A 15,573-nucleotide genomic window follows, 5' to 3' on the forward strand; every position below is an offset into this window, starting at 1 on the left:
ACCAAAATTAGATTTCAAATCTCCTTGTTCTCACATGAATGAAAGAATGAAAGAAAGAAATAAAACTGAATGAAGCAAAAGGCAAACTTACTGACCACTTGGAGGTGATTTATGAGATTCTGATTGAATAACAATACACTTTTTAATGTTTGTACAAATACTATTAGAGGGTTATGAACATTTATAGGGGGACAACAGATGTCATATCAGAAGGGGAGGGGCCTCAGAACAAAGACATGACTGACGCTCTGGTGAAATGATTAATTACTATAAGGTGATCACAACAGTTTGTACATAAATTCTTGTCTGGTTTAACCCTGTTTCATTTAAAACATCTTTTCATGTATTTGTTCATTTTTTTAAAAGAGCATTTCATTATTACAGGCAAAATATCCTGATATTTTAGGATGCATTTTTTTTATATTAATGAGACAAAATTACAATAAAATGTCTGAGGTGCTCAAGAATTTGGTCATGATGAAAGAAATCTGGGATAAAATGTGGATTCACATTTTTTTCCATTGACACTCTGAAGCTCATTAGATGGTACCGTTGTTCAATGACAGGTTTTTATTAACCATTTTTAGGCTCTGCATTGGTTTCCAAGGAGACACATTTTGTCTCCTTGACCATGGTCATCCCCGGAGCTGAAACACAATTGGACTTTGAGCCAGAAATAAAAATGGAATTTTGCATATCAGCATCTTATACAATAAAACATTCTTCCTGATGTTATAAGGCATAGATGCTCCAACACAGTGTACAGAGATTCATGGCCTTACAGGAAGAGAAGAGACTAGTTTATGTGAGTGCACTGCAGCCAAAATAAGAAAAGTAAATAATTCACTGGAAATATAAAAAAAAAAAAAAAAACAGGAAAAATATATGAATATATATAAAAATGTCTTCTTACATCACAAGAAAATTAAAGAAAAATACCTCTGTTTTGACCCCAGCTTGGTTCTGTGTCACCTCAACCCAAATTACGGGTACTTGATGGGCTTTCCATTGATAGAATCACAATTGTCCAGTTGTTACTGTGTAAAAGGGGTTTCCTGTTCCATTTTGTTGGGGTTGAAACAGCTGAATCAGCATTCCTACAGCTAGAAACCACTCCTGCTGAGCCACACACACACACCTGATTTCATTGGAAGTAGAAGATGAATGTCATTCCAAATGACTCTTCTATATCAGTGTATGCTCTGTATCTCACTTTCAGAAAATAGTCTGAGTTTGTTTTCCTCAAAATTAATTCTCTTTTCCTCCCACACCCCTTATCCAAAGGCTTACCTTTTTCGAGAGGTGGGGTTTAACAGGACCTGTCACATGCCAGTCATAGCCATATAAAGAGACCCAGACTCAGAGTGTTCAAACTGTGAACACTGCTGCATTGAAGCAAGTCCTAACCTCTGCACCTGTTACGGTGTCCCTTGGAGGGCAGACACAGGTACTTGGACCTGCAGGTTGGTTTATTTCAAGCTTCTCGAACGAGACCGGACGCCGACTAAACCCATGGGTCAGCCTTAAATACTCTCAGGCCTGATTAGCGGGATTGTTCCCTGGTGAGGCGTGGTCACCAGGTGCGGAGGATAATTGCCGTGATTGCTGTGCAGCTTGCCAGGGGACCCGATGAGTCGTGACAGCACCATACAGCCCACATAAGCACATATCATAAAATATTTTTAATCAAAAAAAGGTAAGAAATGTCAGAATAAAAATACTAATAATGTGAACTTGAAAAAAGAAAAAAAAATCCAAAGTTACAATTTGTACAGACAAAGTCTCATAATATGATGAATGCTTCTTTTTGAACAAATAATTAAAGAAAGAAATAAACCACAATTATATTTCACAGAATCATGAAACATGGGACCTGAATGTACACTTGAGTGTACCATTGAGCCATAGGGTGTTTCCTCATGTCTCATGGGGAAACATCCCACCAATTTGCAGCTTCCAGTCCCGGACAATTGTTCGCTGTCCATCGCCTAGTTTGGTAAGGAGGTGGTTGGGGGCTTTCTGTCCCTGGAATCGGACTTTGTTGGTCTCAGGGGCAAGTAGTCGGTGGTATTCCTCTCGCTCTCAAGAGCTGCTTCCAGACTCTTGAGGACCTCGTTGTCCCTGCTTGACAAGAGGCATGGCCTTTGCACTTCTCTCTGCCTCCTCCTGACAGCACACTTCCTCAATCACCATTTTCCTCCTCTCTGATGTTTAGGCCTTATGCCAAGTTGGCTTACCTGTTGTAAGGCCAAAGCCTCCTCTTCCCAGCTGTATGTGTCCCACAATGTCGTTGTCACATAGCATGCTGCACCACCTCGGATGGTGTCCATGTCTGTCAAGTTACGACGGATGGAACAGCATTGCTGATGATCTGGTCTTTGGAGTCCTTCAAAGATATCTTCAGTCTCACACGGAGCACTTGTGCTCTTCAGTGAGGCTTGTAGAGGCAGGCTCTCGTGGGTTCATGGCAAAGTCTGTTGTTGCTCTAGTGACTGAGTTGGGCAGTTGTGGCCGGAGCCTGAAACGTTTGGTCAGCAACATGTCTCTGGCAGCAGAACAAGCAAGTGAATGGTTGTGGCTAAAGAGGAAGCATGGTAGCTGGGGAGGTTGAGGAAAGATTGTTTGCTTGTTGATTAGCTCTGTAGCATGTATTTCCAGGATGTTGGTTTCACTGTCGAGCCTTCTTGAGGTGTTGTCGGCCTAATCTGACGCAATGCAGATGAAGGAAGGCGCCCACTTGAAAACTCCAGTGGTATGCCTCAGGCTGCTATTGGCTAGGATAGGTAAGTGGTGTTTGTTTGGTAGGATGTTACCCTGCTGGTAGCATGCTTGTTGCTTGTTATGGATAGCTGCTCAACAGCCTGAATTGGGCTTCTAGATGTATCTCACCCAGGATCTTGGCACAAGGGACAGTAACACCTTGTCCTATGTATAAATGAATGTGATAGGCAGTTTGAGGACCTCTTTGCGAAAGAGGTTGATATAGTCAGGCAGTGAAAGGCACCAAGCTCCTTCTTCATGTATGAAGTCGTGGTTTGCTCCATTTTCTCCACAGTTAACATTGGGAGCTCGTAGACAGTGGGTGGCCACATTACCTGAGGAAGAAGTCCAAATTGCAGGCACAAGAGCTTGAGCATACCTGCCCTTGCAGGGTCAAGGGCTTAGGGGGGGTTTATGTTCCTAGGTTCATTTTCAGTAGCACTTGTTTCCAAAGTACTGACGATGCATTGGAGACTGCCGCCATGGATAGCTAGCTCATGAGAGCTCAAGTGGGGACTATTCCTTCAGCTGTCACAGATTTTCCCATGCTGTCATTTGTCCTTTCACTGTGATCACTGGACGAGTCCACATACTTAGAATCCAAGTAGCTCCAAAAATGAAATAATCTCCTGTTTGAGCTCCCACATTCATTGATCCACTCATTCAATCATTCACATCAAGTATGAATTCTGTATTGATCTTTGGTGGGCTGGATTAAAAAGACCAGCAGGTCAGATGTGGCCCGCGGGCCGTAGTTTGCCCATCCTTGTATTATAATGTCTTGCAGCACCGCTGGAAACTCTCCGTACAAGCAAGAACTCCCTTCCTCCCCTGTCATCCAGCTGGCAGCCAACTCCATTTGTGTGGGAGGGGCCAGCCAGCCTCGCCCCCATTAGAGCTGACACTGGGCAACTGGGCAGTGCACAGGACTGGAAGCTGCTAGTGGACCTGGACAAGAAACTCTGCTTCCCAGCTGAGGTCACATCCACAAACCTGCGACCAGACCTCATTCTATGGTCATCGTCATTCAGGCTCGTCTACATCATAGAGCTCACGATGCCCTGGGAGGGTGCAGTGGAGGAGACCTATGAACGGAAGAAGTTGAGATATGCTGAACTCGCCATAGATGCTCAGCAACAAGGCTGGAAATCGAAAGTTCGTCCAGTGGAAGTAGGCTGCAGAGGTTTCATAGCCACTTCAACATCTAGGCTACTCAGGGAGATTGGGGTACGAGGAAACGCCCACAGACAGACAGTCAAGGACCTCTCCAGGGCTGGTGAGAAGGGAAGCCAGTGGCTGATGATGAAGAGAAAGGATTCAGCTGGGGCCTTCAAGTGAGCTGATGGCATCTAGGGAGTGATCTTGGGAGGCTGGGATTCACTGCTGAGCCTTCTGGAGGTGTCATGGGCCAATCAGTGAAACATCCATAGAGGGCGTCCATTTGACAACCCAAAGGAAGCCATTGCTCACTTGAACCCCACAGAGTCTCATCAGACTCATTAGTGCTACACAACAGATCCTTGATGTTCCTGTCCTTTTGAGGTAATTTCTAGTGTCAAAGACATAAAGCTGTCCTTTTTTGTTCTTGCTAGTCTGTTTGATTGTTGATTACTTTCTCTGATGTTGAGCAATTTTAAGAGCAATTTTAGTGACTTGTAGGGACTAGAAGTGTGGTGACTGTGTGTTTGAAGTGAATTGTGGTTTCTTTGTGACTGAATCCAGTTGCTCCAAGGTTGATTGACATGTCAAGAAGCTACAGTAAAAGAAGCAAGGACACAAAGTTCTTTTTGGGAGGCTTTTATAAAAAAAAATAACAAATCTTTTATTCCATATTGGTACATTCTTGGACAAACACCACAGAATAGTTGCATGAGTGGCCAAATGTAAGTCTCTCCCACGACGTTGGCACAGAAGCAGCAAAGGGCAACATGAAGAGAACTAGTACAAACAGTAGAAAACACACATGCAACTTAGTTTTCCAAGTATTTTGCCTTTTTTTAAAATATAGATCCGTCTTTTTCTCACTTTCGTGTGCGGTTTCTAGGAACAAAAGAAATCTTTCAAAGCCATATTCTGCTGACTGACAAGCCTTTTGTTTAGGGAGATTGGGGCGTGTAGGGATCAAACTCTGAACAAATTACATTAAAACAAACAAAAAAAAAAAAAACGCTACAGATCGAGCAGACGAGCGTAATCAACTGTGTTGTGATTTTTCATTCTTTTTTGTTTTCTTTAATTTTCTGTTTTATTTTTACTGATTCACTTTCAACATTGAACATATCAGGCATGCAGTGACAACCTCGACAATCTTTACGCGGACACCATCTTGTTGACATCAGCAGAAAATGTGTGTGCGGAGCAGGAACACACATGTTGGAATGGGGACGCTTGCGTCATTGAACGATCACAAACAACAAATTCCAATGGAAATTCTTCTGAAACACATCTGTTTTAACTTTTTCTTTTTTTTTGGGATGGTGGTATGGGGCATAGTAAACATGACCAGCTATTGAAACTAATTCTGACCATGTTTTTAAGCACAAAAACAACCAAACAAGAGGGATGCCGAGAACATTATAAATACAACGATTGATTAAAAAAAAAAATTACTCAAGGTCTATTAGACTTTGAAAGGAAATGGAGAAAGCGAGCTGGGATGATTAACATGATTTTTTTCCTCCAATATAATTTACTCAAAAATATGACATATACCTTGAATTTTTTTCCTTCTTTCTTGTCCTGAAATATTTGACATTCAACTTGCAGTTTTTGCAACTGAAAAAACAGGGAACAAAAAAAAAACAAAAACAACTTTATATCCCATGAATGAATCAGTAACTAAACTGGTGTTGAGAAAGCAGTGTTTATCTAGATTCTGGACTGATTCCATTTTGGTCTATATTTAGCCTTTGATAATAACATTTAATGTAAGTCTTGTGGCTCAGTTTTACAAGCCAAACCTTTAATACTTTATCACTCATTCGGCCCATCTCAAATTAGAAAAGGAAAATCTTTTGTAACATTTCTCGGTGATGTTAAGGAAAATTATTTTTGGGAGGACCTGGGAGTTTTGATTTTTTTCTTGTCTAATGAACATGATAGATGGCGATTTGAAATTATTCATTCAGACCTGACCGTGCTCTCACCTCCCATCTGTTCAGTGATTTCTTTTACTTGAAGAGGAACAGACTCAGAGCCAGAACCAATAGATGACAAGCCATAACATCTGTGGAAAGATGCCTTTGGGAGGAGGAAAATCATCTGCTGATGTTTTCTGATCTCACTGTAAATGTGATGTTATACATTTGTGTCCAAAGTGAATTATTTTTTTCATTATTTCATTATTATTCCCGTTTGTCTTGTAATATATTAAGGTTCAGACTTGTGCTACTTTTAGGTGGAATTCTGCCTGTTATTTAGCATTTGTCTAATGTTTTCAAAAAAGAAAAAAGTCCCCTGATCTTTGTCCTCAATTCCAAGAATAATGAAAAAATCACACACAAGTTTAAATATGTTGACATATTTAGGAGGTAAAATCTGATTCCAAGCAGCAACAGGAGAAGCCCTCAAAATTTCAGAGCAGAGAAGAATATGGCTTTAATTTAAGAGAAACAAATGAAAAATTAAACACAAAACTCAAACAAAATCAAATAAACAAATATATCTACATATCAATCTCAAATAAGCCAAAAAAAGATCATCATCTCCTCAGAAATACAAGTCAATGGAAGAAATGAATCAGCCAAAACAACCATATTGTGACAGAAACTTGCAGTTTGGAAGTCTGTGACTTGTAGGGTGGGGGAGTCATGTTGAGACATCGCATGCCTTGGTGAGCACATTGGGCTTCAGAGTATCTCAGAGGAGACAAGATGTCAGCATTTTATCTTCATTTCTTTCCCGTTTTTTTCCATTCCGCTTTGCTGTGTTGAGTGAAATTTCGTTCGCTAATTCTTCATCCAACAACAGAGAACGGGCTGTCTTCCAGTCGATACTATGAGGAAAACATCTTTTAATGTGCCCTCTTGCTTTTGGATTTTTTTTTTGTTTTACTTTTTTCAAAAGCCAGAGGGTGTCTCTTCTTTAAACTCAGCTTATGTAATGGAGGAAATGGTTTAGATCACTGGCTCACTGTAGCTTACGCTCTTCTTCTTTGCCGCAGGACCTGAAACACAAAAGATGTAGTGTTAGATCACTTACTAATGAGAATCCAGACGAGTTAAAATTTGAGAAATATAGCAGAATTTGCAAATTTTCAATTTGAGGAAAAATGTTTGATAATAACCTAAAACTTGTAGAAACAAACTAAGTTGGCAGACAATCCAGAGGAAATATTGCCTCATAATTGAAATGAACTGACCTGAACCCAAAAACTTTGATTTAAGTTAGAACGTTGTCCTTTCCATCTGTCTGATGGTTGATTCTGACTTTAAGTGACAATTGAAACATTAAATAACTAAAAAAATTATGCTTAATCATAAATGTGTTTGCTGACTTAGATTAATCCTAATGGTCTTCATCTCACCACAAATCTTCGTGATTTTTGACTAGTCAGCAGGCATGCTTGCAGCCGCATTGCATACATGCTAAAGTTTATTGAAAAATTAGCCTTGTCATCCAGCTGAAAGACATTTTCGTCAACATTCTACTGAGACCCGGGCCTAGTTTCATTCTGCTCAGGTTTCCTTCTTGGGGAGAAATGGACTTCCTGCACCTCTCCCCTTCTTTGTAATGGTTGCAGTGATATTTCAGAATAAGGGCAGAACTGAGGTGGTGACATTTTGTTATGAAGGTGTCATACAGGTAGAGCTGATCAGGCACCCCCTCCAGTTGTGACCCCTCCCCTCTGGTCCCCCCTTTTGGTCCTCACCACTCATTGTCTGACAAATGACTGTGAGACACAATCCCGTCATCCGTCGTGGCGAGGAGATACCATGGAAAAATGGCAGTAGCTGCATATTAATGCCTGGGAAGGTAAATGAACTTTGACACAATAGCATAGCTTTACTGCTGAAGCAGCCACTTCAAGTAAAGTCAAGTCAAGTCAAGTCAAGTCAAGTCAGCTTTTATTGTCAATTCCTTGGACATAAAAAGGTGTTGAAATTACATTTCTCACTATCCCATGTCTAGACAGAGACAGGACAGACATTAAAATGCAAGACAGAACAACATATAGAACACATATAGATAAGACAGGACACCATATAGTAATGAGTAAAGTCTAAAACTAGAAAAAGAAATGCTGGTGTGAAGTACAATCCAGTCAAGTCATGTGAGATCAGGCATAATCAACAGCAATGAAGGTGCAGATAGTGTATGGCAGGGCTCAAGGCAGTTCCTTATGGAGTTTATAGTGCAAGTTATAAAAAGTGCAAGAGCTTATAGTGCAATGGACAGGGTGTTCGGGGTGGGGGGGCAGTTTGTTGAGTTACAGTCACAGGGCTCCCAGTGTTTTTGGAGAATTATTTGTTCTTGGGTGGATCCTAACTTCTTGGCAACCTGGTGGTTGGGGCTGTTGGTGGTGGGAGAGAAGGGAGAGAGTTCAGCATCCTGACGGCCTGGTGGATGAAGCTGTTGGTGAGTCTGATGATGTGGGAACGGAGGCTCCTCTACTTCTTCCCAGAGGCCAGGAGGCTAAACAGATTTTGTGCAGGGTGGTTTTCATCCCGTACAATTGTGAGAATTTTGCGGGTGAGGTGAGTGGTGTATATGTCTTGCAGGGAGTGGAGCGGTGTACTAATGATCTTTCTGGCTGTATTAACTTTGCACTGCAGGGCTCTCTTGCTGTGCTCTGTGCAGCTTCCGCCCCACACAGCGGTCCAGCTGGAGAGGATGCTCTTAATGGTCCCTCTGTAGAATGTGGTTGTCCTGATGGCTGGTGAGGCACCCACCCGATTCAGTTTGCGCAGGAAGTAGAGCTGTTGCTGGGTTTTCGTAGCCAGTAACGCAGTATTGGTGACCCAGGAGAGGCTTTCACTGATTTGCACCCCTAGGAATTTTGTGCTGCTCACTCTCTCCACAGCAGCACCATTGATGGTCACTGGCTGGCAGTGACGTGCGGTCAGTAGAGGCAGGGGAGGCCGGGCCTCACTTGTCATCATGGAAAGAAAAAAATGCAAAATGAAAAAATAAATTAAATGGTTATATTTATTCAGTGATTTGTACAATAAAGTTATTTTCCATGAAGCTTTAACATTTTTAGTTGTTTTTTTTAAATCGTAAAAAAAAATAATTAAATTTACCATTAAAATATGAAGAGACGTGCGGTGACGTGGCAACCAGCTGAGCCCACTATGGATTGCGCAATGATTCTGCTAACTGTGCTGCCATGCTATGCATTGAGACCATAGTGCTGTGTCTGTGGACTCTATGGATCTGAATTTCCATAGTTTAGCTGATGTGTCTAATGTTTTTCGTAAACAACTGTATTGCTCGTGTTTCTCGTAATCATAAAGCGAAGTGCGAATCATAAAACGACTGAGAAGAGACATTAAGTGGGGCACGCACTAATGGTGCCTTATGGTAGGGGGGCACCGCTGATCCCAGGGATCCTTCTCACTACTCGGCTACAGAATAATAAAATAAGCAATAGCAAGCTACAGTGAACAGTTAGCAAGTCAAGTGCATCCATCCAGCTATTTTTAGCTGATCTTTGTATAGCTCACAAACAGTGATGGATGAATGTAGATCTCCTGGGCAGCTTTCAACTTTTTGGCCCAGAAGGATCTCATTCAAACTGTTCCTAAGGCGACAAAGTTGCCCCAGCTGATGGTCACCGTTCCAGCTACGACGGCATCGGTGGAGCGGTCATTCTCGGCACCGAAAAGGCTCAAAACATACAGTCGGAACAGGACCGATCAAGGACGACTGTCATCACTGGCAGTGATTTCCATTGAGACAGAGAGACTTTTAAAATTGAAGAAAGAAATGGAAGATTTCTACAAGCAAGTTATCGATGCTTCAGAAGGAGCGGTGCATGGACTTCAGTTATAAGTAAAGGTAAGAGATAATAACGTTTTTACATGTGTTTTTTTCTATGCTACACTTTGTATATGTAAAGAATGCTGATATAATATTTTAAACAAAACACGTCAACTGCTGCCAATAAAATGGTGAATAAGCCACTCTGTAGGGTTCACGTTTGTAAATCTGACTGTGATGACGTCAGTGCCTCACCAGCCATGAACCTCACCGCCACAACGAACACATGCCCATGGCAGGTGCTCGTGTGTGGCCTCTCTGGAAGTTGACAAAGATCTCCACTGTCTCGCTGACATTCAGCAGGAGGTTGTTGTCTCTGCACCATGTGGTCAGCAGGTCTACCTCTGTGTGTTTCGTCTTCCTTGGTGATGAGACCCAGCAGATGAGAGATATGTTGTCCACAAACTTTGCAAGGTGGTTGGTGCTGTGGGTCTCTGTGCAGTCGTGTGTTAGCAAGGGGAAGAGCAGAGGACTGAGGATGCAGCCTTGTGGAGCTCCTGCGCTCGAGGGGATGGTGCTTGAGGTGTATATGCCGACACATACTGCTTGTGGTCTCTGGCTGAGGAAGTCTCGCAGCCAGTTGCAGAAGGAGTTGCTGAGACCGAGCTTGCACAGTTTGCAGATGAGTTGTTGAGGTATAATTGTGTTGAACGCTGAACTGAATTCGATGAACAGCATTCTCACATATGAGTCTTTTTTTGTCCAGGTGAGAGAGGGCAAGGTGGAGGGCACAGCAGATTCCATCATCTGTGGAACGTCCGGCTTGGTATGTGGGTGGAGGGAAGGGTGGATTTGATGTGTGACATGACCAGCCGTTCAAAGGAATTCATGATGATGGGTGTCAGTGCTACAGTAGTCGTTGAAGCAGGATGGAATTTGGTTTCTTTGGAACCAGTATGATGGTGGCGGCTTTGAAACATGATGGGACGATAGCTTTCTCCAACGAGGTGTTAAAGATGTCTGTGAAGACATCCATTTAACTTCTCTGCACAGTCCTTCAGTTCACGACCTGGGATGTTGTCTGGGCCTGCTGCTTTGCATGGGTTGATGCTTGTGAGTGCCCTCTTCATGCTGGTGACAGACACTGAGTCTGGTCATGGGGAGTGGGTGGGGTTTTCTGTGGGAAGGTATTGTTTTGTGCTTCAAAGCTGGAAAAAAGATGTTCAGGACATTCAGCAGAGAGGTGGTGCTCTCACAGCTCCGTGGCATTGGCTTGTTGTCTGTGATGGCCTGGAAGCCCTGCCATAGGCTCTGTGCATCTTTGCTGTCTTTGAGGTGGGAGGTTATTTTGTGTGTGTATTGCCTTTTTACTTCCCTGATGCCCTGTGACAGGTTGGTTCTCACTGTTTTCAGCCCCGCTTCATCCCCAGCTCTGAAGGCTTTGTCTCTGGCCTTCAGCCGCCTGTAGATGCCCCCTGTCAGCCATGGCTTCTGGTTAGCCTGAGTAGTGCTTTTGATGTGGGTCACATCATCGATGCATTTGGTGATGTAGAGGTCACAGTGTCTGTGTAGTCCTCAATGTCTGTGGGGTTATTGTAGGTGGCAGTCTGACAGGATTAAATATTCAGTTGACAGTTGACGTGCCTAGTTCTCGAGTGGGCTGTGTTGGGCATGGGAGGAAATATTTCACTGCCATTTTTTAACAAAGTTGAAATCCCATCCACATGCAGTTAATGTTTAACTAATGTCAGTCATGTCAAAAATACAGATTTGTCTTCTTAGTTTTTTATTTCTAAAATTTGCATTTAAAATGTTTTTTCAACCCTAGATAAGCCCTTGAATAAGTTACAGAAGAGAAAAAACTCAACGTAGCTCTTTTTTAATGGTTACAAACATAGGTTTGTTTATCAGTTTTAAAGACATTCTTTTCATATTTATTCATATTTGTAAATTTGCTGGCTACTTCAAGTAATGTTATGCTCATTTCTTGATACATTTGCTCTCATTTTCAGCTTTTTTTTGTTGCTAGATTTGCATTTTTCATTTTGCCTTTTAAACTGGTGCCTAATTACTTAGCAGGGTGAATTTTGAACCTTTGATTAGTTGTCCCTTCAAAACAAGGAAACCATCAGAGGTATTGACTTTGGATCAGACTGAGGAGTTGCAGAAAGTCTGTCCTTGTGTCAGAGGGAGGAGATGCTGCTACAGAAACCCGAGGCCTCAGAGAAGAACGAGTCATAGAAATTTGGCTTCTAAAGGTTGGCTAAAGCTGGAAGAGGAGGAAGCTCCCAATCTCTGCAGTTGAACCTCAGTAAGGACAAGGCACAAAGCCACTGTCCCTTTGTGGGGTGATGAGGGGGAATTTAAAAAAGGCTGAATGAGGAGGCTTCAGGGATGTCGTTTCGAGAGACGTGACTGCACCGCCGCTGCTGCTCAGGCGAAAACTCCATGATGTGAGTCTGCAACCCCCTCAGCCCCATCGCAACACTGAGCCCCAAACAATAGAAACATCTGCAGTTTTCAGCAACTCCACAACACATGATATGTTGTAACACATGACAGATTAACTATAATTACATTAAATTTGTCCCCAACTTGGGGGTGAAATAACTCAATGGAATGGAAGAAGGTCTTGAATTGGAAGAAGGTCATGTGGTCTGAGGAGACAAAAAGGAAGCTTTCTGGTCTAAACTCCACTCGCCGTGTTTGGAGGAAGAAGAAGGATGAGTACAACCCCAAGAACACCATCCTGACCATGAAGCATGGAGGTGGAAACATCATTCTTTGGGAAGCTTTTCTGCAAAGGGGACTGGCCGATTGCACTCTATTGAGGGGAGGATGGGTGGGGCCATGTATCGCAAGATCTTGGCCCACCACCTCCTTCCCTCAGTAAGTGCTTTAAAGATGGGTTGTGGCTAGATCTTCCAGCATGACAGCAACCCAAAACACACAGCCAGTGCAACTAAGGAGTGGCTCCTCAGTTGCGGGCACAGTGTGGGCAAACCTGTGTGTGTCAAGAACTACAGGAAATGTCTGATCTGTGTAATTGCCAACAAAGGTTTCTGTGCCAAATATTAAGTTCTGTTTTTCTGATGTGTCAAATACTTATGTCATACAATAAAATGGAAATGAATTACTTAAAAATCATGCAATGTGATTTTTTGGATTTTTATTATAGATTCCGGCACAGTTGAAGAGTACCTGTGATAAAAATTACATGCTTTGTAAGTGGGAAAAGCTGAAAAATCAGCAGTGTATCAAATACTTTTTTGGTGTGTGTCAAACTTGCATTCTACAGTAATAGAGCCCTTCTAAAAGCTCAGATAGGGCTGAGCTTTTGTGTCATTATTGTTAAATCAGTTAAAGAGAGCAGGTTTGCAGCCAGAATAAAAAAGATGAGCTTTTTTGGTGCCATTTCCCTGATTGCCAGATGTTTCTGTTCCTGTGTTCTCAGGTGTTTCAGTGATTTTTCTTCTTTTTTTTCCCTTTTTCTTGAATATTTATCTCTGAGCTCATCCAGAATCCTATCCAATTTGGCTGACTTCTTGATAACATATTCTATTTCTTTGTTTTAGTTTTTTTTTTCCAGACATTTCACCCTCATTTCCTTGAGGTGATCCATTGCAAAGTGTATTTTTAGATAATTTATTTCAATGTTTTGGAATTGTTTTTGTCCTGCCATGCTCCTACTCACTGCTGGGGTTGACATTCTCACACAGCTCGGTCTTGGCCTCGCCATTGGGTCGGTCACTGGCCTTGTGTGAGAGTCGTGATGACATGGTTGCCGCCGTCACCACAGCCTTAAATGAACGCTTCCTCTTTTGAACATTTAGCTCCGGGTGGAAGATGATGACATAGACCTTGGGCATGTAGAGCATCCCGAGGGCCACGGATGCGCTCAGGTTCATGGAGATGGTCAGCGTGGTTGTCTGGATGTACAGCTGCAGGGTTGGAAGGGGATATGTTAGACAGACTCCAATCAAAATTAGATAGACGTGATCAAAAACACATCCTACTTACCCCATCATTTTGGGGTTTGTAATGAGGGCATTGATTTTTTTTTTTTAATTTACTAATCTCTAGAGGGGAAATTTCTTCTCTGCATTTAACCCATCATGGATGAACCATGAGCCGTTGGCTGCCCTTCATTAGCAACAGAGGAGTAGTTAGGAGTTCAGTCTCTTGCACAACAACACTTCAACAGCCTGGATTGAGCCAGGAATCAGTCCAGAAATGTTTGGTTCCAAGGGTGAACGCTCTACCTCCTGCGCCACCATTGCTCCATTGCACAGGATGTTTTGAAATGTTAGTCAGTTGTCAGTTAGTCAGTGAAATCCTTTTTTTATTTCCAGTGCATAGCTAGCAGAGTCAGCTTGGTTCTAGATATGACAAAGATGGTGATGTTTTGTTGATGCAAAGCTCCAGGCATAAAAATGCTTTTGTGTGTGTACGTGTCTGAATCGAGGGTGCATAGTAGTCCTAGTACCAGTAGTCTGGTAGTTTGACTCCTGATACTCCTGAAGATGCAAATGTGCAAATGTAGTTGGAACTGCTGTGCTATCAGTGCAGTGATAGAACAGTCCAAGCAGCTTGCGCAGGTTTTATGACAGAATCCACAAATGTGAGGAGAAGAAGGACAGGGTTTACTCTGCTGCAGTGAGTTGCTATTCATGGTTTATTGACATATATATGGAAATGTTAAGTCATTCAATCTATGTAAAATAAATACATACAAATACACCACCTATGGTGCTTGTGAACCATCAGGCAGCAAATTGGACGTCACTGGTGGAGGCTTGACCCTCCAGTGTATGGATTCCAAGAAATCCTATTTCATGCAATGAGGAAATGAAGTTATGGTTTTTGCCTCAGTATGGATACAAGATAAAAAAAAGATAAACATGAAACATATATCACACAAACAAATAAATGATGGACTTATAATTATTTCGATGAGATTAGATAAGATAAGATAAGATAAACATTATTGATCCCCATAGGGAAAATTTCTTTGTTATAGCAGTGTCACAATTATGATATCAAAAAGAAATATGAATATAAATATAAATATAAATATAAATATAAATAGAGAGACAGTTGGAAGACAGAAGATAGCAAGACATCCACAAATAAATAGACAGCAGGGAGAACAACAATATCAACAACATCAGAATGGACAACGGAATGGAACGATAAGGGTGAAAAATAGACCACCACTAAACAACAATATAAATAGAGTGACAATAGCAATGACTAGAATAAAATAAATAAACAAATATAGGCAGGATGCCTGTGGGCTGGGATCAACAAGGATAAAAAAAGACAGCAGAGTTTGGGCATGACATGTGAATGGGTGAGGTAGTGAATAGGGTAAGGTAGTGAGATTATGGCAGCACAGATGCACCTCAGGACAGTCAGGGTTGTGTGCCGTCCAGACTGCTGTTATACAGTCTGATGGCCGTAGACACGAAAGCGTGTCTGAAGTGGTCAGTTCTGCACCAGGGTGGGATGAACTGTTGGCTGAAGGAGCTGCCCATCAGCCACAGCTCATCATGCAGGGGGTGGGAGGGGTTGTCCGGGATTGCTCCCTGTTTGTCCTTCACCCTCCCCTCCCCGCCACCGATTGAAGGTAGTCCATGTTCTGTTCCATCACCGAGTCCCACCATCACTGTCTTGTTGACCTCTCCAGTCCTGGCATTGCCCCACCAGCACACTATAGCAAAGAAGAGTGTACTGGCTACCGTAGACCAAAATGAAACAGCAAAAGATTATCTTAAAGGTATTAATAGAATACAATTAAAACAAACAAACAAAAAGAAAAAAAAAATATTAATTAGAGAAATATATTGGAATAACTGCTTATATTATAAAATAAACAAAACAAAACAAAAA

At 42.1% G+C, this 15,573-nt stretch overlaps 1 protein-coding gene across 4 annotated transcripts in view; it reads right to left on the bottom strand.

The window, feature by feature from the left end:
• Window positions 1-5,209: 5,209 nt before the first annotated feature.
• Window positions 5,210-15,573, bottom strand: part of grm7 (glutamate metabotropic receptor 7) — a 152,502-nt gene continuing 142,138 nt past the window's right edge. For 2 of the 4 annotated variants that reach the window (XR_015106422.1, XM_086150252.1), the window contains 2 exons: window positions 13,376-13,622; window positions 5,210-6,925 (listed from right to left, as the gene is read on the bottom strand). Coding sequence is in view for 3 of the 4 variants with exons in the window: in XM_086150252.1 (XP_086006378.1) it covers window positions 6,876-6,925; window positions 13,376-13,622 (297 nt within the window). In the remaining variant the exon portion in view is untranslated. The remainder of the gene's footprint in view (window positions 6,926-13,375; window positions 13,623-15,573) is intronic. The other 2 variants (XM_086150254.1, XM_086150253.1) reach the window with 1 other exon arrangement.

Source organism: Fistularia commersonii, chromosome 7 (genome assembly GCF_037954325.1).
Source record: "Fistularia commersonii isolate RoL2024-O1a breed Wild chromosome 7, RoL_Fcom_v1.0, whole genome shotgun sequence".
Classification (NCBI taxonomy): Eukaryota; Metazoa; Chordata; class Actinopteri; order Syngnathiformes; family Fistulariidae; genus Fistularia; species Fistularia commersonii.